General features: G+C 35.5%; 1 protein-coding gene across 1 annotated transcript in view; it reads left to right on the forward strand.

Moving 5' to 3' along the window:
* The window catches only part of LOC145258976 (uncharacterized), a 62,953-nt gene extending 46,256 nt beyond the window's left edge, over positions 1-16,697 (forward strand). The window contains exons 2-3 of the mRNA XM_080116655.1: positions 9,501-9,574; positions 16,225-16,697. Of these exons, the coding sequence (XP_079972781.1) occupies positions 9,501-9,574; positions 16,225-16,487 (337 nt within the window). The 3' untranslated portion in view covers positions 16,488-16,697. The remainder of the gene's footprint in view (positions 1-9,500; positions 9,575-16,224) is intronic.
* Positions 16,698-26,627: the final 9,930 nt, after the last annotated feature.

Genomic DNA, 26,627 nt, shown 5'->3' on the forward strand with positions numbered 1-26,627 from the left:
CATACCAATGGGGAGGGCTATGATAAGATTTCAAAGAAGCTAAACCTTCCCAAATCCACTGTTAGAGCCATAATAAACAAGTTCAAATCGCAAGGCCACGTTATGAGTTTAGAGGGTAGAGGGAGAAAAAGGATTCTTTTTCCAAGAGATGAACGGAAAATTGTTCGACAAGTAAAACAAAACCCAATGATCTCTGTTGGGGAGATTGTTGATGAACAGAGCACCTCTGGAGTGAATGTATCTCGACATACAGTTGGTAGAGTTTTGAAGAGAGCTGGTTTAAAAGCATGTCGTCCGAGAAAGACTCCCTTATTGAAGCCTATGCACCTGAAAGCAAGGCTAGCCTTTGCAAAACGTCATATTGATAAAGATGTTGCATTCTGGAAACGTGTTCTATGGACTGACGAAACGAAAATAGAGTTATTTGGCCATAATAAAGTGTCTTATATTTACAGAAAATCTGGCGAAGCTTTCTTGCCTAAGAACACCATACCCACAGTGAAGCACGGTGGAGGCAGTTTGATGTTTTGGGGATCCTTTGCTGCCTCTGGACCAGGGCGACTTGTTAAGGTCACAGGTAGCATAAAAAAGGAAGATTATGTTAAAATATTGGATGAAAACCTGAAAGACTCTGCTAAAGAGCTCTCACTTGGTCGTCGTTGGTGGTTCATGCAAGATAATGACCCAAAGCATTCGGCTAAACTGACTAAGAAATGGCTTGAGGACAATCATATTAATGTTTTGGAGTGGCCATCACAAAGCCCAGACCTTAATCCAATTGAAAATTTATGGAGAACATTAAAATTGAGGGTAATGCAAAGGAAGCCTAAGAATCTTATTCAATTGGAGGATTATTGTCAGGAAGAGTGGGCTAAAATTACTACTGAAGAGTGCAACAACTTGGTTGTAAACTATGAAAAGCGACTGAGGAAGGTAATCAAGGCCAAAGGCTATACAATTGATTATTAAATAAATCGTGCCAATAATTTTGAACAAGGGTTTTTTGCAATTATGTTTGTTGTTCCTTTGTTATTTATTTTTTTCTAAAATCCGATTGCTGCATCGGAAAGGCCAGTTAAAAATACATAATATACTTTGTTATTTTCTTTAATTTAATCCCTTTTTTAGAATTTATTAGACAAAATTTAACTTTTATTTTACCGTGCCAATAAATATGATCATCACTGTATATATATATAAAATAAAAATTACAATTAAATCTACCAAAATGATCCCACATGGTAAAACTAAAGTATATTATAAATATTAAAGAATTAATATTTTAAAATTGATCTCAACCAGACCTAAAAGCTCGATAACACCAAATAGGAGATAGAGCTTATAATAAGAGCAAATAGTTAATAAACTATTATTAAGTGTTTCCTTTTCAGATTATATGCTTTTAACTCTTGTCCAAAGTGTTTTAACATATTTGCGGGATCGGATTTTGCATGCAAAAGTATTTGATGAAACTGCAAGTAAGTCAAAGATCTTACTTGATAACAAAAAGTGAAGCAGAGGGAATATGGTGAAGAAAAAGGTGATTACACATGAATGGATAGTCTGGTGGAAGATAAAAAATCCAGTGATGGTAAAATCCAAATGTAAAACTTCAAGAAAGTTAAAAGAATATGTATATATATGTATATATATACATGTATATATATGTATATATATGTATATATATATTTATATAAATATGTATATATATATATGCATATATATGTGTATATATATATAAATATATGTATATATATGCATATATATATATATATATGTATATATGTGTATATATACGTATATATATATGTATATTTATATATATATATATATATATATAAATATATATATATATATATGTGTGTGTGTGTGTGTGTGTGTGTGTGTGTGTGTGTGTGTCAGCCGCTTTAAGAACTCGGTTCTTATTGTTTAGCACTCTAAGTTGATATGTAACAAGTTGGTCACTTAAGCTCGCGTGCAGATCATGATGTCATAATCATAAGATCATTCTCACATTCTTGACATTTACATTGTATATAAATGTTTAAATTAAACTGTATTCCTTGCAGTAAACGTTGGCCGTGTGGTTTGTTCCTTGCTAATGGAGTCAGAGATGGCTTTGTGGCCGGGATCGAATCTCCTGACAGGCTGTAATCGCGTAACTCTCGGCACTGATGGTTGCTGAAACGATGAAACACTAGTGTCTGAAGGTATTAAAATAATTATAGTAATAATTATATACATATATGTGTGTGTGTGTGTGTGTGTGTGTGTGTGTGTGTGTGTGCATCCTTGATTTTCTTCCTTTGCTAAAATATAACTTTATAACTAATTTATATTAAATGTTGGTAAGATTTGGGGGCAAACCCAAAGATGCTATCATGATGAAAAATGACCATATCTCGGCCAAGAACTATTCTTCAGACTCTTCAACGATTGCCATGACTAATAACTTAACATTCACAGGCAACATTAATTGGAACAAATGCATTAAAGACATTATCAAAGCTACTGCAAAGAAAGTGGGCTCCCTCTACCATGCTAGAAAAATACTCACACCCAACAGCATCTTGTATCTTTGTAGACTCACAAAGTCACCATTCGCCCATGCATGGAGTCTCTCACTCTTATACAGGGTTCAGAAAAAGATTATCCAATTTAACAGGTCCCACACTATCAACCCAGCTCTAACCCCTGCCCCATTGATGCAATGTTGCCTACCTGTGCCGTTTAAATAGAATGTGTTCTGACAAGCTTGTAGCACTTGTTCCTCTTCTATGTAAATACCTCCAAAAAGCAGCATAATCCGACTCTTTCACTGTAGAAGTCCCTAGATGCTGGTTAGCCTTCTATTTTAAAGTTTCTTTCTTCAAACTGCTTAACTTTGGAATTACCTCCCTGTTCCCTGTTTCCCTAATTGTACTAACATGTTGAAATTTAAATGTAATGCGAATCGACTTCCTACATCGTGTCTCTGTAGACATGATGTAGAAAAAGTGTCAGTATGCCTTGTTTGTGGTGAATAAGAGTTTTCAAAAAATATGTCGATGTTGAGTCGAATGAAATGTTTGTGAACTAATCTGCAATTGAATGGTGAGCAGTTTGGTGGAAGGATGTTGAGTACATGAATATTTAAGCGGAATGTTAAATAAATGAGCATAAATCAATGCATGTCAGTAACAGTGCTATTCATTAGTTGTTCACATTCATCAGAGCTGGATTGACATCAGAAACTATGATGTACGGTTGATAATGGTGTAAAAAGTGTACCTGCAGTAATCACAAATAAAATTAAAGATTTATTTTCTCTCGCGAATCAATGTTCATGCCAAGCGATTTGGCCATACATTGACCAATCAGCTTGCAGAGTGTATTGATTCCATCTGTTCCCTCGGAAACTTTTTTAGCTCCTCTGGAAAACATGGCCGGTTGTTCAGCGGAAAGAACCTGCCACGCATCCAAGACAGACTTCTCTCCACTCTCCTATCCCTGTCCACTGGACACTTTAGCATAGCCGATCTTCACTGAAGATAACTTTCTACCTTTCCTTTCTCTCACCGTTCTTTCCATTAACAGTTACAAGAAACCTTCTCAACCACCACCAATAGTCATGACTAATAACATGAAACCTACCTGAAAGCTTTTCCTTCAAATTTCCCGGCTTAGCATTCACAGGCAACATATACTGCAACAAATACATTGAGCATATTGCAAAAGCTGTTGCAAAGAAGGTGGGTTTCCTCTAGTGTGCTTGTAAATTACTCACATTTGAGAGTACTGCGTATCTCTACAGAGCCACAATTCACTCATGTGTGGAGTATTGTTGCCACATCCGGACTGGTGCATCCATTACTAATCTCTCTCTCTCTCTCTCTCTCTCTCTCTCTCTCTCTCTCTCTCTCTCGAACAACTCAGCTTTAAAAAAAGAGTCCCCAATCTAATATATCCAGTGGGGCAGATTGATTCCATTTAAAGAAAAATAAGAACCGCGCTCCCTTTCCCCCCAAAACCTGATGATTTATTATTATATATTGATAACTATTGCAGAGAGAGAAACATATACCATGGAACAGAATATTATGCTGAAAAAGAGAGACACAGACAAACTATGCACTGCTACTGCAATCAACACCAAACGTCACATAATGGAAACAACAACAACCCTAGACGCACTGGCCATATTTTGTTTATGCGATGAAAATTTATCTTCTGTATTTCAGATCATCGCCATCCTATCATATGAATTGGAAGATTCTATTGTTTGCATTAGCTTCCCCGATATTTTTGTAGTCAGAATTCTTTCTAGATAAACATCGGGTATTTACGGGAGAGACCACGTAATATCGGAAGTGAAAGTGATTTTTATAGAACGAATTGGATTCGAACTTGGTAACACCTGGGTTGTCAGTTCGTGCCATTAAACCACTTGACCATTTTCACTTTCCTGTGTTCCAGATGACTTCTTGGAGCCATAATTCCCCCTAAAGAAAGTTAAAGGGTGATGCTACATTTTACTCATAGCTGAAGGAGATGATGGGTTTAAGTGTTTCCTAAAAATACAATAACTTGTATTTCTCATAAGATATATAATTTATTTTTGATAAATGCTGTAAATTTAATTAACATTTGGTAATTTAATGATTAACAAAGTAATTCCTGTCAGCTTTAAGTGTAGGTTACTTTGTTTTTAACAAAAAAATCTACATTATTCTGGGGGAAAAAAAATAATGTAATGATACTATGGGAAATTTATCCCCTACTAGCAGGCCGTCCGGCGTTGCATACTCGTAAAATATGCATAAATGATATATTTTAATTTGTACAGAAACTGAGACATATGCATGCGAGTATTATGCCTTTTCTAAATGATTCACTTTTTGTAAGTAAAAAAAAAAAATACTTGAGTTGAGATCGAACCAAAACCTAAAGACGATAACCATTAGGCCAGGTTGACACGATATTTAAAAAGTGTTTTCAAACCTACTTATTCTTAACATAAGGAATCTGTCAGGTGAACGATTCACACATGCGCATTCGTAAAAGTTCACAAATTAATAAAAATCTGATGACCTCCCCCACTGTACCAATTTTTCAATTTTTACCCTTTAGCGGCCGTTTTTGTGGATAAAACCCGATTAAAATGTTTTCCACATGTCTGAATACTCTGTATACCAAATTTCAACTTTGTAGATCAAAAATTCGTTGAGTATATAGGTTGAGAAGTGTCCTCTCACATACATTTTCCCTTTTATAGATAATATTACCAGTTGACCAGAATAGGAAAAGTGTGGTCATTTAATTCTAGTTTTTCTTTCTTTAACACTTCGTCTCGGGTAAAGCAGAAAAGAGAAGAAGGCGTATAGTGTGAGCAAGAAGAAAAGTGAGAGACCAGTATGTAATAGGAAAAGAGGTAGAAAGATATTAAGGAATTTTTTTTATTTCTATTAAGTATTTCGTTCTGCAATCTTCGTCTTGAAATGATGACATTTATTATTTTTATGTACTCACTAGGAGTTCTCACACAGGCCATTATCAGAGATTACTCACTGACAACAACCGGCGGGGTTCCCTGGAGTCTGCATAACAAGTCTTCCCAAATTTCCGACACTCTCCACCTCTTTCGATAATCATTGCAAATGTCTTTGCATTATCGCAACAACCACTTGCCATTGACTTCTCACTGACAACGACTATTGGTCTTCACTTGAATTTAGGTGGCAATAAGCCACCCCAAGGTCCCAGTCCTTTTCACACATTCAATGGAGGTCTGGTTAGTGCTTTCTGTCCTCTGTCTTTTCATCCTCTTTGATCCTTCATGACTATTTGGTTTTGCACCAGTCTATGTCAACACTAACATTTCTTCTTCTTCTTCTTCTTCTTCTTCTTCTTCTTCTTCTTCTTCTTCTTCTTCATCATCATTTATTTATTTATTTTGCTTCTTATACTTTGGGCACTTACTGTGACATTTAAGAGAATGGAGAGGATAGAAGTAGGTAATATAAAGGTCGTTACAAACGTAAAGTCACTTATATTTTATCTCAAAAGAAAAAAAAATTGAAAATCTACGAAGACAGGAGTGGTACCATTAAAACGAGCAACCTTTTCTGTTCCAGATTTTATTTTTCTACATAATCACCACCATTCTCAATCCAATTTTGCCAGCCTCTTTTGATAACTCGCCCATAAAAGTCCGAAGTCTGGAGTGCGCTTTGTCACTCACATCTCTGTCCCCACTCTGAAATCGACAAACCCATCTCCTAAATGTGCTAACATCAACTGCATCAGCCTTGTAAACGTTTAACAGGTGCCACTAAATGTTGATTGATCCCATTTTTCTGCATGGAAGAATTCAATGACGCATTTTTGCTTCTGAAGCACACAGTTGTTTTCTTAAAGTCTCACACTGTCAATATCTGCAACAGAGAGATGAAATTTTCAGGCTATCAATTCATAAGTTCGGTTATCATAACAATGCAGTTTGATCCATTCAGGCGGAATAAAAAATAGGAGTAATTTCTTTTGGAACGTCCCTAGTAGAATGAGAGAAGGAAGAAAGAAGTAGGTTATATTAGGTTGGTGTAAAAATAATGTCGTTTTTGGAGTTCAACTTCAAAAGATCACAACTCCTTTCATAATAAACGTTATTAATCGAAATATAACCATTAGAATCGACACATTTTTGCCAGCGAAAAACAAGTTTATTTATCCCATTAGAATAGAAATCCAGAGTTCAGAACGAGATGAAGTCATTGAAGGCCGATTCGGCATCATCTCGGCTTTTGAAACATTTTTTGCACAGGAAGTTGTTGAGATACTTGAAAGTTGGGGGTTTACAAATCGATAAAGTTGAATGTAACAATTATGACTGACTGGGATAGCTTCCGTACATTCATATCTGATTTACCTCTGCACTTCATGTTTAAAAAGGAAGTGTCCTCTATAGTATCAGATCTGACCGAAAGGTTAATTGTAGGCATAGACCAATTCATACCATCTAAAAAATTCCAACAAAAACCTAACAGCCAGCCATGGTTCTCCCCAGAATGTGCTGCTGCTATCACGCACAGAAATCACTTTTTCCATAGCTACCAACGTAATAGATGTACTGAGACTAAAGCTGCTTTCAGGACTGCCAGCAACCACTGTAAAAGAGTAATAAAAAATGCAAAAGAGCTATATTCCCAGTCTGTTAAATCCAAGGTAGCTGATCAGCGGCTTGGTTCCTACCAGTTTTGGCAAATAACAAATAGGATCCTGAACAGAAGTGTGCGTTCTATCCCAACCATTATCAATGAACCAGAGGTCATCTCGTCAGCGTCAGACAAGGCCAAACTATTTGCAAAGAACTTTGCAGCTAATTCTACCCTATGCGACGAAGGCCATCAACTCCCCATATTTCCTCCTATAACACAGAACAAGCTAGGTAACATTAAAATATCCGTGCATGAGGTCGCCAAGCTAATCAAGAACCTAGATTCCAGTAAAGCAACAGGCCCTGATGGCATCCCAATTATAGTGTTAAAAAAGCTTCAACCAGAACTCGCTCCCATACTTACGAAACTATTTAAGCGCTGCCTTTAGGAGAAGTGCTTTCCGACTCCCTGGAAGACCTCATCAGTTTGCCCTGTATTTAAGAATTCAGGTGATAAGTCATCTCCCTCTCAGTACAGACCAATAAGTCTCCTGTGTGTTATGAGTAAGTTGCTGGAATCCATATTAAATAGAGAAATAGTCAACCACCTCAGCAGGAACAACCTTCTTAGTGACACACAATATGGTTTCCACTCTGCAAGATCTACCACAGATGTGCTGACGGTTATATCCCACAGGATTAGTGAATTGACAAAGGCTTCCTTTCTTGGGCAATTGCTCTTGACATATCAAAGGCCTTCGACAAGGTATGGCATAAGGGTCTACTTCACAAGATTTCCAGCTACGGTATAACTGGAAATGTTTTCTCAATCATTAAAGCATTTCTCTCCGATAGGCTCATAAGAGTAGTGGTAGATGGACAAAAATCGGAGGCCTGCAATATAAATGCTGGAGTCCCTCACGGGTCAATCCTGGGCCCAACTCTCTTCCTGATCTACATCAATGACCTCCCTAAACACATACTTAAATCATTCGTTAACATCTATGCTGATGACACGACCATCTACAGCAACACATCAAAGGCTGTAAATGACAAAGTTCTCTCTGATTCTCTCTCCTCTGATCTCGAGCGCGTGGTTCAGTGGGGGAAGACGTGGCTGGTTACCTTTAATGCATCCAAAACCAAACTCCTATCCTTACATCATCAACGCTCTGGTCCCCATCTGGCATCAATTGGGATGGATGGCTCTCGTCTGGGTGAGGCCCCGTGTTTTGACAAGCTTCTGGGTTTGACCTTTACTTCTGATCTGAAATTGAACATGTACATCAAGTCTGTTGCCAAGGTTGCTGGAAAGATGGTGGGATCCTTCTACCGCTCCAGAAGATATCTCACTACTGATGCAATTCTCTATCTATATAAAAGCCAAGTACGTCCAAGGATGGAATACTGTTGCCATATCTGGGCAGGAGCTGCTAAAAACAGCCTATCCTGGCTTGACAGAGTACAAAATAGACTTCGTGGTTTAGTGGGGGACGCCCTTTTCTCTACCTTGCAACCTCTCTCCCACAGAAGAGACGTTGCGAGCCTATCCTTGTTTTATCGTTATTTCCATGGCAGGTGTTCATCTGAACTCCAATCTCTGGTCCCCCCTCGCCAATCTTACACGAAAAACACCCGTCTAGCTGAATTCACTGTGAAAAATTTCCCCCACTCTTTATCTGTGCCTAAATCAAAACGTGGATTCCATGAACAAAGCTTCTTTCTTAGAACAGCACGCCAGTGGAACTCTGTTCCGTCTGCCTGCTTCCCACCTGACTACAACTTGGATGTCTTCAAGTCCAGTGTTAACAAATTCCTAATGAACCGCCCCCTTAAGTAAACACTTCATCAAATCTCCACACTAACGTAATGTACTTGCAATAACCCTTATCCCTGAGTGGCTTCCGGGCCTTGATATGTCGTGATCACTGAAAAAAAATTATGATATTATTAATAATGCAACTCAATAAAAGAAACATTCTGTTAGTGTTTATTATGTACAAGGATGGCTAGAATTCTTTTATTCTTCTCGCATGGATGCCATCTTTTATCTGTCACCATATGCTTTCGTTTGATCGAGAGAATGTTATCTCATAGTTCAAAGCTTTTATCTGCACTGGTCAGAGAATTTTTTCGATATTATCCAAACTTCAAACATTGTGTCGTTTTTATTTATATTCAAATCCTATTTTCCTATCTGGTCAAAGAGTGTTGACTTATAAGTACCCATAATATATGCCTATATTATTCAACTGGAAAAGAAGACGACTTTTGCCATGACGTCACTCACAAGATCTCATCTCCCTCTTTCTCTCATTATATAATACTGTAACTTGTATTCATACGTAGTATTTTAATGTCTTTTCAGCATAACCCAACGATTCAATGATACGATAGCTAGGAGAATGAGCCTTCCTGTGAGAATTCTAAAGAAGAAGCCTGGTGAGTATTTTGGAAGAAAATTCTTTTATTTTGTGTTGGAAACCATTATATATATATATATATATATATATATATATATATATATATATATATATATATATATATATATATATATATATATATATACACTCGTGAGCAAAAAAATGGGCCAAACAAATTTTATACATTTTATTGCACTAAAAGCTATATTGAACAAAGAACAATTGAACAAGGAAACTTAAATGAGACTAATAACACAGATCAAGACATTTGCTTTAATAAATGCTTAGTATGGAATCGCATTCCCTTTTGATTTCTTTTAAAAAAATCAATCCTTTTGTTGTATTGTTGGTATCATAAAAGGGTACCGTGTATGATCGTCTAATGTTCTGTCTATTTGTGATATATTCATATCTAATTGTTCATATGCTTTTGTGTGTGTGTGTGTGTGTGTGTGTGTGTGTGTGTGTGTGTGTGTGTGTGTGTGTGTGTGTGTGTGTGTGTGTGTGTGTGTGTGGTACATGTATTTTGGACATACATTCTTCATGCGTCGTTTATCTTGTCCACCTTGCATTCATCTTGTGTCGTGGAGGGGAGACTGGAAACCTGTTTTGGGCGAATATTCTTTCACTCAAGATGATGAATTGGTTTTATATAGTTTTTATTCACCTTCCAGGTGTCGATCGCAGAAGAATGGAAAATAAATATTTTTGCTTGCTTGGTTCTTATTTTCACACCACACGTCAGCGTCCCCCCCCCCAGTGAAGGAGAGGGGACGACCTGTTAAGCTGTCTGTTCTTCTCTACGTCCAAACCCAAACTCCCCTGACTCCAGCTAACTTGATCACATGACTCACACGCAGATCCGATCAGCTGACCCTTTCTTCCGGTAAAACGTGTCTACAATATAATTTACCATATTTCTTTCTTATGTTCGACCTATTTCCTAACACTTTTAGACATGCTCTCAACCAAAGTAGCACACTGTGAAGAGGAGATGCTATTCCATTCGCTTTACACGACTTTCTACAGTTTGTCATTGTTCGAAAATGTTCTTTCAGCCAATGCACGAGATATTATGGACCAAATATTCTCGATTGGGTTTAAATCGGGGCTTTCACCTGGCAAAGAAATCACATCAATTGAATTATCAGAAAACCATTTTTTGTGACTTTAGCAGCGTGTGCAGGGCATTATCATGTAGAAAAATAATGTTCTGGGATATTCCCAGTTTCTTGATACTTGGTAACAGTCGTGTTTCTAATATTCGAATGTATTCCTTTGCATTGATTGATTTCTCACATCTAATAAGTTCCCCAACTCTTACTGCAGTAAAAGTTCCCCATAACATTATCCCTCCATTCTTGTGTTTAACTGTCGTTTTTATGCAACTTGGCGAAAATCTTTATCCAATTCTTCGAATGCACCGTTCAGGAGCATCACTAACAAGACAAATCTTGATTTATTTGACCAGAAAACATTCCTGAACCAGTCTGTATCTTTCTTGCCATAACACAAGAAAAATCTTTCTATCATTGATATTCTTCTTAGATAAAAATGGCTTCTTTGCACACCTTTTAGAAGAAAATCCCATTTCTTCATTCGTCTAGATATTATATATCTAGAAAGAGAATTTCAGGCCCCTGTTTTGAATTCTTTGCTATGGTCAACATAAGTTTTTTGATCTTTCAAAACAGTTAATTTAAGCTTGTGGTCGTCCGTCAAAGTGGATCCTCTAGGGCGACCAGATCTAGATTTCCCTTTTACCGAGCATTCGACTTGGAACCTTTGACCAATTCGCTTCACTGCAGAAAGAGATGTTTTCATATTTTCTTTTCTTAAAATATAAAAAAAATCTGTTTGTAAGTCATTTTGAATCGCCTTAATCCTGCAATTCGATTTTTTATACTCTCACCAAGATGCAGTCTTACCATTTTTAGGATTAATTTTTCCATTTATTATTATATGCTATATTAATAACGATCTATAAAATAGAAATTTTCAGTTAAAATTAATAAAAATTCATAAAAAATATTGAAAAATCGATTTCTTCCTTCTTTCGCTCTTGGCCCATTTTTTTTTTTTGCTCATGTATATATATATATATATATATATATATATATATATATATATATATATATATATATATGATTGATATGTAGTTTGCTTGAAGCATTGTGTAGGATAGGTGTGTAAAAGAGATTTAGAAGGCTGTCACAATGCGAGGAATGAATTATAGTCGCTGTTGTAAGTCCATGCGACATATTCCATTATTAATTTCGGAAAAATTTTCCCTTTTCAAATGGTGTGCGTAACAAAGCATGCTTTGAATCGACCTGTTACGCACCCATTTGAAAAGGGAAAATTTTTCCGAAATTAATAATGGAATACGTCGCATGGACTTACAAGTAAGACATTTTACCATACAACTGAATAAATATATATATATATAAAAAAATATATATATATGTATGTACTTATTGATTTGTAAATCGCCACTTGTTCTCGTCTCCTCTTACCAACAGCGACTATAATTCATTCCTCGCATTGTGACAGCCTTCTAAATCTCTTTTACACACACACACACACATATATATATATATATATATATATATATATATATATATATATATATATATATATATATATATATATATATCTGGGTAGTTTTTTTTTTTGTTTATATCTGTTAGAAGTGCTGAGTGAAATTTGAAGAATAAAATACGTATAAATACGTTTGAAGCCAAAAACTGCAACGCAAAATTTTTTTATAAAATGAACGAGTGTTTATTTTTTAAGAAATATATTTTGGAGTAAGACTCCTTTGTCAATCTTTTTTTTTTCTCTTTTTCTTCAACATGATGTAGAATGGAAGATAGTTCGATGAAAAGTCCACGTGATGTTGTTAACTGTGGGGTGTTTATGAAGCTGGATAGGTGACGCGTGGTCGCGCATTTTTGAAAATCTGGGTAGTTTTTTTTTGTTTATATCCATTAGAAGCGCTGAGTGAAATTTGAAGAATAAAATACGTATAAATACGTTTGAAGCCAAAAAATTCTGTATGATTGGCACAACATGATCTTGAACAATATTTTTATAGATCTGCACATTTACACGAATTTGTAACCGGACAAGAGGCATTGTACCTGGGCTAGAAAACATTCCAAATACCATGACGCTTCTGCCCCCAAACTTGACATTTTTCTTAGTACACTTTGCACTTAATCTTTCACCAATACATTGTTTATTTTTTCCATCATTTCCAAATAAATTAAACTTGCTTTCATCACGGAAAAATACTTTTGTCCAATTTTCATATGTCCACATTACATACCTGTTTGCAAATTCTAATCTCTTCTTATTCTTCGAACTAACAAGTGGTTTCTTCCATATGGTTCGATTAAACAGTTCTATTTCTTGCAGTCATCTAGAAACAGTCTGTCTTGACGCATTAACACACGAGGTACTATTCATAGCCCTTTTAATTTCTGTGCAAGACTTAAAACGGTTCTTTAATGACATATGCTGCATTATTCGATCTTCTCTTGCCGAAGTTTTGTGGAGTCTGCTGGTTTTAAAAGCACTAATTATTTTGCCAGTATCATTGTAGGATGTAACAACCCTGCCTACAACACTCTTGGAACGTTTCACTTTCTCTGAAATCTCTCTAATGGTGTGCTTTTCCTTGTGTAGCTTCACAATAGCTTACCTCACAGAGTAATCAAGTTTTTGGCCTTTCGCCATGGTGTCGACTGATGCAACGCTAACAAATGACTAAGTAAGACTTATTCTTTAGAGGAAACCAAAAAATTTGAATATAGCATACTGTTTACATAGTTTTTCTCAATTTTGTCCCTTACTTTTGGACGTTCCTATTTTGAAAATGAATAAATTATTGTTATAAGTTTTTTCTATCTTTTGCAAATGATTCAAATTTTAGTATGTTATTATGGATGATGACGTCTATCAGTTGTCAAAATTTCAGCTTTTCACAGTTGTTATTTCTAACAAATATTGAGTTTTAAAACTTTGTCCCTTAGTTTTGGACGCTACTATATATATATATATGTGATGATGATTGCAACGTCTTGCCAGACGAGTGCTACTCCCTCAGACATTTAAAATCCATGAGCCCAAATGCCCGAGGGAGTATCTATACAAATATGATGTTACAGAGTCTTAGCTTTGTACGACAGCTAAGTCTCTTTCTCGGTTCAAAATGTTGAGATCCAGCAACAAGCAAGAGCAAGATAGCCAGCAACAAATTAAACTGCAGACCAGCTTAATGCGGGTAATGGTCTTCCGCTTTATGGTTTTTTAAATCAGAGATTTGTTTCTCCTAGAAAGGTTGCCTTCACCACGGCTTACGGGAGCCCTCTCCACTCCAACACACACATACATACACACAAATATACACGGTGCTAGTTGGCCGTTGACCCAGAAAAAAAAAGTTCATTCGCCCTTTGGAAGGTCTTGTTTTAATCCTTCAGGGAGACTAGCCGCCCTCCTCACCAAACAAGTCTGGTGGGAGAACCAGTTTAGTCGCCGGTGACCCGACCATGAGGCAGGTAGTACTGGGTTACATGGTACCAGTAGCATATGACATGACCTGACATATATATATATATATATATATATATATATATATATATATATATATATATATATACTAGCAGGGAGACCCGGCGTTGGCCGGTATTGAATGATGATCAATGAATATTTCACACTCCTATATTTTTATTATCATCAAAATCCGTGAAATCGCCAGGGAGGAAGCTTCACATGCCTCCATACAGTAACTTAGTCGAAAATATATGTTATTCTACATTGAAATCTAGAGAACCTATTGTTTATTTTATAAAATTATTTGAAACAAACTTCTTTCCAGTTAACGAAAAAAAGAACATTAAGAAATTTACGTGCGGGGTTTGAACCTACAGACCACATCATGCAAAAAAAAAACAAAAAAAAAAACATACTATCAACTTATCCATAGTAAAATTTTCATGGTCCATTGTTCTATCATTGTTGCTAAGCGAGAACATGGAAAAAATGGCTTTACCGATGATAGATAAATTAAAATAACGGTTTCGATTATTGATTAGCGGTAATTATCAGGGGTATTCTGAGAAAAAAAACTTAATTAAGATAACTCCCAGACTTATACACTAAAGTTCTGTCAATTTTAAAGAAAATCTGTTCAGCCATTTTGGAGTCTATAAGGAACGAACTCACACACACACAAAGTTGCATTTATATATATATATATATATATGTATAGTCATCCACATACAGTACTGTTTCGTTGTATCACAACTCATCAGTGCGACTAGACATACACCTTTTCCTAGCCATGGATCAAACATCGTGTTGACAGTTGGCAGCTCTAACCATCAGACCATGAATCAGTGCCCATAAATATTTCTCCTCAAATGTCCATTAAATTAATATTTGCCCATTGCACAGTGCTCAAACTATTAGTTTGCTTTACAAACAAATAGTGGGCTTCGCTTAATCGCTTAAATACGTGTAAAGTGAAAATATATTTACAAAGTACTCAACCCAAAGAAGGGAGCTTAATATATATATATATATGTATATATGTGTGTGTGTGTATGTATGTGTGTGTGTGTGTGTGTGTGTGTGTGTGTGTGTGTGTGTGTGTGTGTGTGTGTGTGTGTGTTACAGCATTAGCCTGGCCAGTGACAGATGGGTGACCATTTAGGAAGACTATGTGCTGTATGTACCATGCCGAATCATAGAAATTTCCTAGTTGGTATTGTGCACACACACACACACACACACACACACACACACACACACACACACACACACACACACACACACACACACACTTGGGTTATAGGCTGGCTAAAAAGAGGATCGCTCCACTATGATCTGAGGAGGATTATAATCCCTGTCCAAGATCAAGGCTTGATGACCAATGCTTTTAAGAAAATGAGTGGTCTCAGCAATGACAAGTGCATGTTCTGCAACACAAAATAGAACATGTTAACGACCTGGCATTCTGGCTTCTGCTGCGAGATGATTACTATACATTGTGACACAATGGAGTATGTAAATATCTCCACTGGACCATCTGTAAAAAGTTGAATATCGAATTTGGCAGCAAGTCTTGGGAACATATACCAGAAAGAATAGCTGGAAATAAATCATAAATCACTCACTATGAAGTTGCAATTACTACAGCTACATACCCAGAAAATGGAGCTATTAAACTTGTCTTAGTAATATGGGAGACAAAGGAGAAAGAAGCAGTCTTAGAAGTTAATGGGGGAGGGGGTGAAACATTCGTTGATCCTCATCCATTCCCAGGCAACGTCGGGTCACCCTGCTAGGTGTTAAAGAAAAGTAGCTTTGCATTGGTAACATTAGATGCAACCAAACATTAATGCCTCCATTCTAGAAAAAAATGGAGCTATCAAACCTAACGTGGTGATATGAGATAAGAATGGGGAAAGAAGCAACCTTAGTAGAAGTTAGTGTCCTTAATGATGCTGGATCAAACAGAGCTTAGAGGGAAAAGATAACGAAATACTAAGGTCTTATGTATGGCATGAAAAGAAACTGGAATCTTCGGAAGATCTCAATGGACGACTTCTACAAACTCAATAATATGATTAATTGTGATTTATCTTTTTTATTTTCTAGAAATTAAAGTGGATGAACCAGAAGAATTTCATATTCCATCTGATGGCAACATTTATGGGTTTGATGTCGAAGAAATGCAGCTTTTCCTTGCTTGCTTCAACTTGGAGTCACGTCTGCTCAATCATTTACGAGAGAAGAAACTTGACGGTCGGAGATTTTCCCACTTGACAGATACAGATCTTGAAAGGATCGGCCTTCACAATATCGTCATGTGTTACTTTCGTGACAAAAGCAGGCGTATTTCCGGCAAATTGATGCTTTGAGGAAAACAAATGAACCAAATGAGAATAAGTTTGATACTTTTATTAAGAATGGACAACAATCTAAATCTGTGTAAAATTTTTTTTTTTTTTTATGAATCGGGAAAAATATTTATCTTTATTGCTTTGAAAAGAAAAACAGAAAAATAATGAATAACTTTTAAAAACAAAAAAAAATTTATTTTTGTAATAAATGTTACTTGTCTTAAAAAATATTTTGTTTTTTCTTCTTTAAAAAATATTTTTAAAATTATTTACTCGTATACAGTTGAACTCAATTGATTTATCAGAAGTAATGTTTCTCTCAGCAGTTATTGGTTTGAAAACAAGAGTGAAGCATGCATGGTTCCCCGTGAGTGTACAATGAACGAGGCATAAAAAAAATAATAAGTTCAGCATTTGCACTCCCCCTCCAATTTAGCCCTAAAAGTCCTCAGGGGATGTCAAATCCTGATGAAAATGAACAAACGGTGCAGTTTCAGGCCTCAACATATGTAAATTTGAGTTCTGCACCATGAAAAAAAAAAAAAAAAAAAAAAAATTGCCCACCCTTTTAGCCACAAAATTTCCCAAAGCCTTAAGATATTTAAATCGGAAATCAGCACCATGCAAAACTGCTAAATAGACATGCACAGAAAAGTTTGGACAAATATGGTAAAATAGTCCGAAAATGGAGTGTTTTCATTATCCCTTAAAGGGCCCCTGGGACACACCCAAGAGTTATCGTGAAGTACAGACAAACAAAATTATATAGAAATCAGAAAGTTTTATAAAAATCCAAAGCATCCAATTTTTTTTAATAAGCACAAAAGTCTCAATTTTAGCCATTTTAATCTGAAAGGCACCTCTGGGGGGCCAACCTGAGTTTTCCCGGAAAATCCGTTTTGTTACTTTTTTACTCATATCATGTTTAATGTTTGTGCAAAGTTTTAAAAAATTCCAAGGCGTAGTTATTGAGAAAAGTGCGGACAGATGAACAGATGAACAGACGAATGGACAAACAGACAAGGGTGAATTTACGGGTCCACCCTCCTTTTGTCGGGGGACCAATAATTGTAATATATATATATATATATATATTTGCTAATCGGTAATACATTTTTAACAGATGTTTATCCTTTCAGAAAATCTTTGAAAATCCATGAGTGTTTTTTTTCATTTTTTTTACAAAGAAGTCATCTCTTATCAAAACCCGGAGGCCACTCGAAGATAATTGTTAATGAATGTACAATATTCAATGGGACAATATCATAGTAATCATTAGTAGTGGAAATTTGGTAAATTGGATTATTTAAGGGGAAAGGCTCATCAAGAACTTGTTTATGTTGGACTTGAAGAGGACCATATTGTAGTCAGCTAAAAAGCAGGGAAACGGAAAAGAGTTTCACAGGTGTGCAGTTCTAGGAAATAAGTTTTGTTCATGGAATCTACATTTAGGTTTGGGCATAGATAAAAAAGTGGGAGAAATTAATGACAGTGGTATCAGCTAGACGAGTGTTTTTCATGAAAGTTTGGCGAGAGGGAACCAGAGATTGGAGCTCAAACGAGTACTTGCCATGAAAATAACGATAAACCAGAGAAAGCTCGCAACGTCTTTTTTGTGGGAAAGATGGTACAGGGAAGAGAAAAGAGCATCGCCCACTAGGCTACAAAGTCAAAGTAAGGAATGAGGTGCTTCTAGCAGATCCTGCCCAGATGTGACAGCAGTACTCCACCATTGGGCGTACTTGGCTCTTATAGAGGTATAGAATTGCATCGGCAGTGAGATATTCACTAGAGTGGTAGAAGGATCCATTTTTCCAGCAACCCTGGCAACGAATTTGATGTATGTCATTTCAGATCAGGAATAAAGGTCAGATCCAGAAGCTTATCAAAACATGGAGCCCCACCCCCTCCAAGACCAGAGCCATTCATTTGAGTTGATGGCAAGCGGAGATCAGAGCGCTGATGAGGTAAAGACAGAGGCTTGGTTTTAGATGCATTAAAATTAATCAGCCACCTCTTTCCCCATTGTAACACGTGCTCAAGATCAGAGGTGAGAGAATAAGAGAGAACTTGGTCATTTACAGCCTTTGAAGTGTTGCTATAGATGGTAGTGTCGACAGCATAAATGTCTACGAATGATCTTAGGATGTGATTTCGGAGATCATTGATGTAGATCAGAGAGTTGGGCCTAGGATGGACCCCTGAGAGCCTATCAGAGAGAAATGATTAAATAATTAAGCAGATATTTCCAGTTATACCATAGCTGGAGATGTTGTGGAGTAGACTTTTACGGCATACCCTATCAAAGGCCTTTGATATGTCAAGAGCAATTGTCCTAGAAAGAAAACCTCCATCAAGAGATTCGCTAATCTTATTGGATATAACTGTTAGCACATCTGCTGTAGACCTAGCAGAACACAAATCATATTCTTATTTTAATTCCTTATTTGAATATTTGATAGATTAATAGATACAGAAATATGTGAAAATCTGTAGCAGTAGTGCTCCCTTCTACAACACCAGCATCAGCTGTATAATAACGATGTCTGCAATAGTTGCTTGACTTGTAAGCTTGGTGCTGAATAGAACAAACACTTTCTTTTGATTGGAATTTAACCAATCGAAAACAATCTGTTAGGTGAGTGGAGCATTGGTTCCTGAAAGTTCTTTAAAGGACTGCACCAGCACTGTTTGAGAAGGTCAAACTGTCTAACTTACTCATGTCGCTCAGTTCAATCACCAGACCTCTTCTTTTGGCATGCAAACCAAACCATGGTCAACGGCATTGATACAAAGGTTTCACTTTTTCAAGATGGAGACTTGTCAGCACATAGACTTATTCTCAATACCATTTCGACACACAAATTTAGTACAAATAATACATGAATTCTGCCTGTCTTTGAACTAACTCTTATCCCTATTCATACATTCATTTCGAATAACTTTCTCATATTGTGGACAGTCAATATCATTTTCTTCATCCAGACTCATGGGTTTAGAATAAGCTCTCTTTCACTATCACCTTATCTATTATTACATATTTAACAAAGGTATCAAAATAAAACACTACAAGGTTGAACGATAAAATTATCGCCCTAGAAAAGACGACATGATTCCATTTCTATTTGATGAAAACCGGTTTTCTTTTTTATTAATGCAGACCATCTGCTAGTTGGCCAGTTATGTACAAATCCCAAGAGTGATAGGAGCCTTCTATCATGTCTGAAAGTGACACAATGTTCAATGAGTGAAATCGGAGATGCACTGCTGTACAACTCATGATCTCTACCGATCCAAGCTATGACCATAGGATCATTGTCAATACCCTCAAAATGCAAATCTGGACGGTTCAATGCTTGAGAGCATAGCTCAATGCATCAGACGACCTTTTGGAGGTGGTTGAATGGAAGCCCAGGGAGGCCCGGACCAAGGAGTTCATCGAAAAAGTTTCAGGCAATCATTGATGAAACTCCCCAGCAACTTATTCGACAGATTTCTAGAGATTTAGGCATCTCACATACAACTGTGAATGCATGTGTGAAGGACGGCTAGAAATGTAGGACCTACCGGCGCCAGACAAACCAGATCTTTACTTAGAAGATAAAAAACCTCAGGCTAATCAAGTTTGTCAGGTTGCTCAACAAACTGAAGCATCCCAAGAAGCCAAACATGCTCTTGTTCTTTTCAGACAAAAAGAACTTCTGACAGGACCAGGTGAACAACAGCTAGAACCATCGCTGGATTGCTACAAATAACAGGGACATGTCCGGGGTGATGAAAACAAAGTTTTCAGCCATGATTATGGTCTTTAGTGTGGTTTCAAGTGAAGGCCACATCATACCATCTCACATCTTCGAAGTCGGCTTTAAAGTCAACACCAAAGTGTACCTGGATGTGCTGAAGAGTGTGGTGCAATCGGGTCGCCGTCAGCAGAACCTGGGTGTGGCAACAGAACTCGGTACTAGCCCAGAAGTCCAAAGAGACCCCGGGGTGACTTTAGAAGGAGTTCTACAATTTTGTACTCTTCTCTCACTGCCCCCCCTCCTTCCTCGACCTGCATCTGCTGAACTACTTCGTTTGATCATACATCGAGAACAACACCAACATGACCTTCCACAACACCAAAGTCAGCTTGATCGCTGCCATTCGCCGAGTATTCATTGAGTTCCTTGAAAAAGACATGTTCTCAGTCCCGGGCCCATATCGAGGTGATAATTGAGACTGGAGGCTGGAGGCTGCTCCACTGAATAGATATCAGCTCTTCTACATAATCAAGTAACCTGATGAATTGATTTTTTCAATAAAAATTTTAAAATAAAACTGTAGTTTTGTTTTCTTTAGGGCGACAATTTTATCGTTCCACCCTGTATATAGAATGTTAGAGTAGATTTTTGTCTTTAATACTACAAATATTGTAAATAAGAATTACTGTTATCTAAATAAAGTGGTTATGAAAAATACAAAGCAAATACCTCAGTTAGAATAATGGCATTGCCATAATGGTTAAAATAGGGATTTGTCTATCCCTCAACTCAGAACTTTTGAAATCTGAAGCTCAGCCATATCTGCACTTGTGTGCTTGCTGTGTGCCTCAGGGAAGGATCGTCCACTTAGCCACAATGTCAATGTCTGCTGTATGAGTATACGGCTACCCACGTTACTGCAGTTGTTAACCAAGAGAAGTTGGCATATACGAGGTGCCTTCGATAAGTTTCAGTACTTTATTTGTACAGGCATTTAAAATTGTCCTAGACTCTTGAAAATTCAGTATTTTATTGCTATACATCTTATGAGAAGACTGACCGATTTTTATAATTTCAGGTTTAAATTAACAGCTACAACAGGAATTGGAATATCCCATAATAAAGACTGATTGCCAGAGCATAAATCAAGCATACATACATACATATATATATATATATATATATATATATATATATATATATATATATATATATATATAGGGATGGGTATTGGCTGAAGAGAGCTTGATAACGGTCCTAATTATCGGGCTTGAAACCGACGGTACCAATGACTTATCTCATCGAACAACTTTCTGTACACAAAATACAAAATATAAATACGCTCTTATTTTTTGGATATCGTCAGATTTTCCTTTTAATTGAGCACTCTGCTGGATTTCTTTTTCCAAAAAAAACTAATCATAATCATACACACACACACACACACATACGCACACACACACACACACACACACACACACACACATATATATATATATATATATATATATATATATATATATATATATATATATATATATATAGTCACAACGCATGCCGATTCATATAGCCCATTATATAATTCAGATCATTAGTTTTCCAACAAACTTTCATTTTCTAAATTCTGATCAATAGTCGCCGAGATTTTGAACTTATAAAATTGCCAAAAAAGTGGTGTGTGTATATATATATATATATATATATATATATATATATATATATATATATATATATACTCGTAACCAAATTGAATATAGAAATGCTCATATCTTTGGTTCTATGTGATGAAACTACATGAAAATTTTCAGGATTTTGGAAGATTATAATACTATTTTATCGTTAATATTTTATGACAATTAATAAAAAAGAACATATATTTTAAACCAATAAAAGAGGCCCAAATTCGCGTACATTTGTATATATAGTGTTATAGTAGGCTAACTTTAGTTTTGCTGCTTTGGTTGTCTCCCCTGTGGCCTTGTCTAGTAGTAATCCGACTGTTTGGTGTCCATAACTATCTCCATGTAAACTACTAAATATCCGGTATGTTGAGGCATGTCAGTAAACATTCATACTCTGTGGATGATATTATTTTTTGCATTATAATCCTCTAGGAAATTCAAGCATGTTTGACAGGTGCTACAGCTATCTCATGGGTGATCTGAGAGTGTTATAACTACCATTATAGTTGTACATACAGCATGCCACCTCTTGCACCAACTCCATAACACCCTTTATTATCAACTTATTTTAGATTTTAGAATTAATTGCAGCAAAAATTTTTAATCTTAAAAAAATGATGAAAAAAAATAAAATTATGGTATGGGATAAAAAAAAAAGCAGATGTTTACTTTACGGTCCAACATCGGTATAATTAGTGCTTTTCTGTCAACCTCACGACTTAGAAAGAAGGGTCAGTTTCGCATCTAAATTTTAATTTAAAGGCCATTCTAGTATTTTAAGAAACTTGTTTTTACTATTAATCCTAAATTCGAATGGCAGTAAGAAATATTTTTTTAATTTCCATTTCAAAAGAAATTTTAAAAAAAATCTTTATTTCATCCAATTGAAAAGGTTTTTTCCTTTAACTAGCCAATAAAACTGTTTTTAAAATAACTGAGTTAAATTATCTCTCTTGAGATAGCAATTTTCACATTAAAATAAAACAGATAATCCAGTTACCAGTAAGCGTAATACACCAAGGAAGAATTAGTTGAAATGTGTAAGAAGTGATATGCGTGCATGCAATCTGACTGATACCAACAACATAGTGGAAAAAAAAAAATGAAAAAATAGATTAGTCCAAATCAAATACTAATATTAATTAATATCAAATGGATTTCCATTTGGGTCTTACTTCTAATCTAGCATGATAACTTTTATATTTCAAAAGAAAAAATACATAAAAAAATAGATAAAGTAGAGAAATTTCTTTACAATAGAATTTCAATACTTAATCATGGCTAATTTTTGCACAATATAATTTGATATTAAAGTTGATATTTATATTACGTTATGATTGATTAACATAGCATGGACGCACATATGCAAATGTATGCTAAATGACGTCATCAGTAGGAAAAAATAAAGACTTTAAAAATGAGATCATGTTAGAGAAAGGAATAATGTTCGAGATCATGTGTGAGGCGTGGAATGATGTTCTAGAAGGACATCATGTAAGGAACGTCACAGTGGTAACACTAGATTGAGAAAATAAATGCCATTGTACAATTCAAAAACAAAGCGAGTTGAAGTTCTTTTCTATCCTTTGTCTGCTTTGTGACTGAGGCCACAACGTGTTGGTTCCCGGACAATGTTACGATATGTTCTCCGGCCTTTTCTAGGTGTATAGTTCGTTCTTTCACGATGATGTTTTTCCTTTATTTGAATACGATTGTCGTTGGTTATTTGTAATACGTCAATGTTTCTTAGATACTTAAATTTGATGTTTTGAACATTTATCAATACTTATTCTCACATCTTGGACATTTCCTTAAACATTCTTTTCAGCCTATGTTCACTCTGCCATCTTTAATATAAGTGAGACATGGAACCCAAATACATTTGATCTGTAACAGCTTCACTGCAATGATCGTGCCATGATCAAGTGAATGTGCGGCTATAAATATCGATTGGGCTTTATTAGAAACTTGTTATTGACAAGATTCGGCACACAATGTCTCAGATGGGTCAATCATGTACAGCATATATGCAACGCCTCCATTCAGTCTCAAGAGACAATGGATGCCCCCTGCAAGGTTAGCTGCTGTGTAATTGTGAGGCAAGGGTTGCATAATCTACAACCGATAAGATTCGATTCCTAGAAACAGTCAAGCTATGTTCAAGAGAGATAGGATCTCGAAACATGCATGCCCGTAGATTACTGTTTTACAAGTAAAATAATAGATAAATAAATAAAATATTTGTTCACGTCCAAATAAAATATGGGCGATTTTTTTAGAAAAAAGTTATTCAGTGTGAAAACACTAATTAACCGTATCATCATTTAAAAAATCGTCAAGAAATCTACAGATATATATATATATATATATATATATATATATATATATATATATATATATATATTTCATTTTACATAAAACAAATTACATGATTACGACAATGACAAAGCTACTAATCTGTTTATTGTGGACTATTATCCTCATCTTTCTTAGTTGTTGTTTCACGACGTTTCGAGTAACTATTCATCTGGCCTTCGTCAGGTGGTAACTGGTACAGGATAGAACTCTGAATCTCCTAACTGCTTCCTCAGCAAGTCGTTTTAGCCAAGTAAGCTTCTGGCCGGCTTTGGGTAGGATTGAAACCGCTATCTTCAGACAATTCTCACCCCGAGCCATAGAGATTCAATGTCTCTATCCAGAGGCTTACTTGGCCAAAACGACTTGCTGAGGAACATTTCCTTAAACATTTTTTTCAGTCTATGTTCACTCTGCCATCTTTAATGGAAGTGAGATTGTCTCTTGCTTGATTATCTATATATATATATATATATATATATATATATATATATATATATATATATATATATATTGTCTCTCTCTCTCTCTCTCTCTCTATATATATATATATATATATATACACTGCTTGATTGTCTATATATATATATATATAGTCTATATATATATATTGTCTATATATATATATACATATATATATACATATATATATATATATATATATACATATATATTGTCTATATATATATATATATATATATATATATATATAGACAATATATATATATATGTATACATATATGTATATATATATGTATATATATAGACATATATATATATATAGACAATATGTATATATATATATATATATATATATAAACAATCAAGCAAGAGACAATCAAGTAAAAAAACTCTAAGCAAAATTCATCCCAAAGCAGCAAAACAAAAGTGGGCTTGCCAGGACACTATATATGCAAATGCAGTCAAATTTGGGGATATTTTATTAGTTTGAAAAAATAGATTCTTTTTTACCAATTGTCATAAAATTTTAACCATAGAATTGTATCATAATCTTCTTTTTTTTTACATTGGAGTCATCACTTATCAAGGCCCGGAGGCCACTCGAGGATAAGGGTTATTTCAGTACAGTAATCAATGGGATAATATTGTAGTAATCGTTAGTAATGGAGATTTGATAAATTGGATAACTTAAGGGGGCGGTTTATCAGGAATTTTTTAATGTTGGGCTTTAAGACATTCAAGTTGCAGTCAGGTGGGAAGCAGGCAATCGGAAGAGAGTTCCAAAAGCTTATAAAAAAGACTGAAACTAACAAATTTACATCTGTGCGAGAGTGGTTGTAGAGAAGAAGAAATGGTGTAGCTAATTCATTTTGCATCAACTCTATTGTTGGATATTGCCCGAGCAACGCCAAAAGGTATAGTGGTCGATGATTGTTATGATTATTCAAACCAAAAAGTTTCGGCAGCTAAAATATGTTTTAGAATAATCAAAATATTGAGAATAAATATTTATTTACATTAATTTTAGGAATGTTAACTTAAAAATGCTATTGTAATTTAGTCGACAACTTAGAAATAATGACATTAAAAACATTGCGTGATTATGTCATTTAGAGGGGGAGATCGTCTTTTCGAGATTTGTGGAAATCAGTGAGAGAAAGGAGTTAGTCGGAGCGCAGAGAGCAGAGAGAGAAGCAGCAATACACTTCCACCGACTGGCCACCATCTCCCTCATAATGATTGGAACTCTCTCGCTTGTCAGATTATCTTCTGTAAAATAAACAAAACTTTGTTGATTTAACAAGTTGTTGTTTGATTACAAAAACCGTGGTCATCAGAGTGTATTTACTTTGGTATGCATTTCCTTAAAGTGCTTATATATATATATATAAAGAAATATAACACTATAATGTGTTTGGATATCACAGGGGATCTTGGTATACCAAGGAAGATCTGGCTTGAGTGCATAAGAATTCATATGACTACATGCAATCTGATTGGTATCTACTTTTTAGATCATACCTCACAGAGGGCAATCATGAGACGTTTCCCGGTATTGCAGACTCCAGAGTTTAGGACACTTGCAGCACCTTAAATACTTAAGCTATAAGTAGAATCACCATAAGAAATTAAGAAACTATGCAAGTGACACATTTACTTTAAAAATAATCACGACTTGTCGTTATGATAGTCAATAGATCATGAAAATTTCATTAAATTTTTTTTTTTTTTAATCCTTTTTCCTGCTTGATTTTGCGACAGTACAAAATCAATTGATGATCGCTTCTGTTCCTTAGAAGAGACGTTTCTAGTCTTTTTCTACTCCATCACTATTTCCATGGTAAGTACTCCACTGAGCTTCAAACTCTGGTCTCTGCATCCTCTCGTAAAACTCGTTTTCTTCCACCACTGCAAAG

This window comes from Euprymna scolopes, chromosome 3 (genome assembly GCF_053919585.1).
Source record: "Euprymna scolopes isolate OS-2025 chromosome 3, ASM5391958v1, whole genome shotgun sequence".
Taxonomy (NCBI): domain Eukaryota; kingdom Metazoa; phylum Mollusca; class Cephalopoda; order Sepiida; family Sepiolidae; genus Euprymna; species Euprymna scolopes.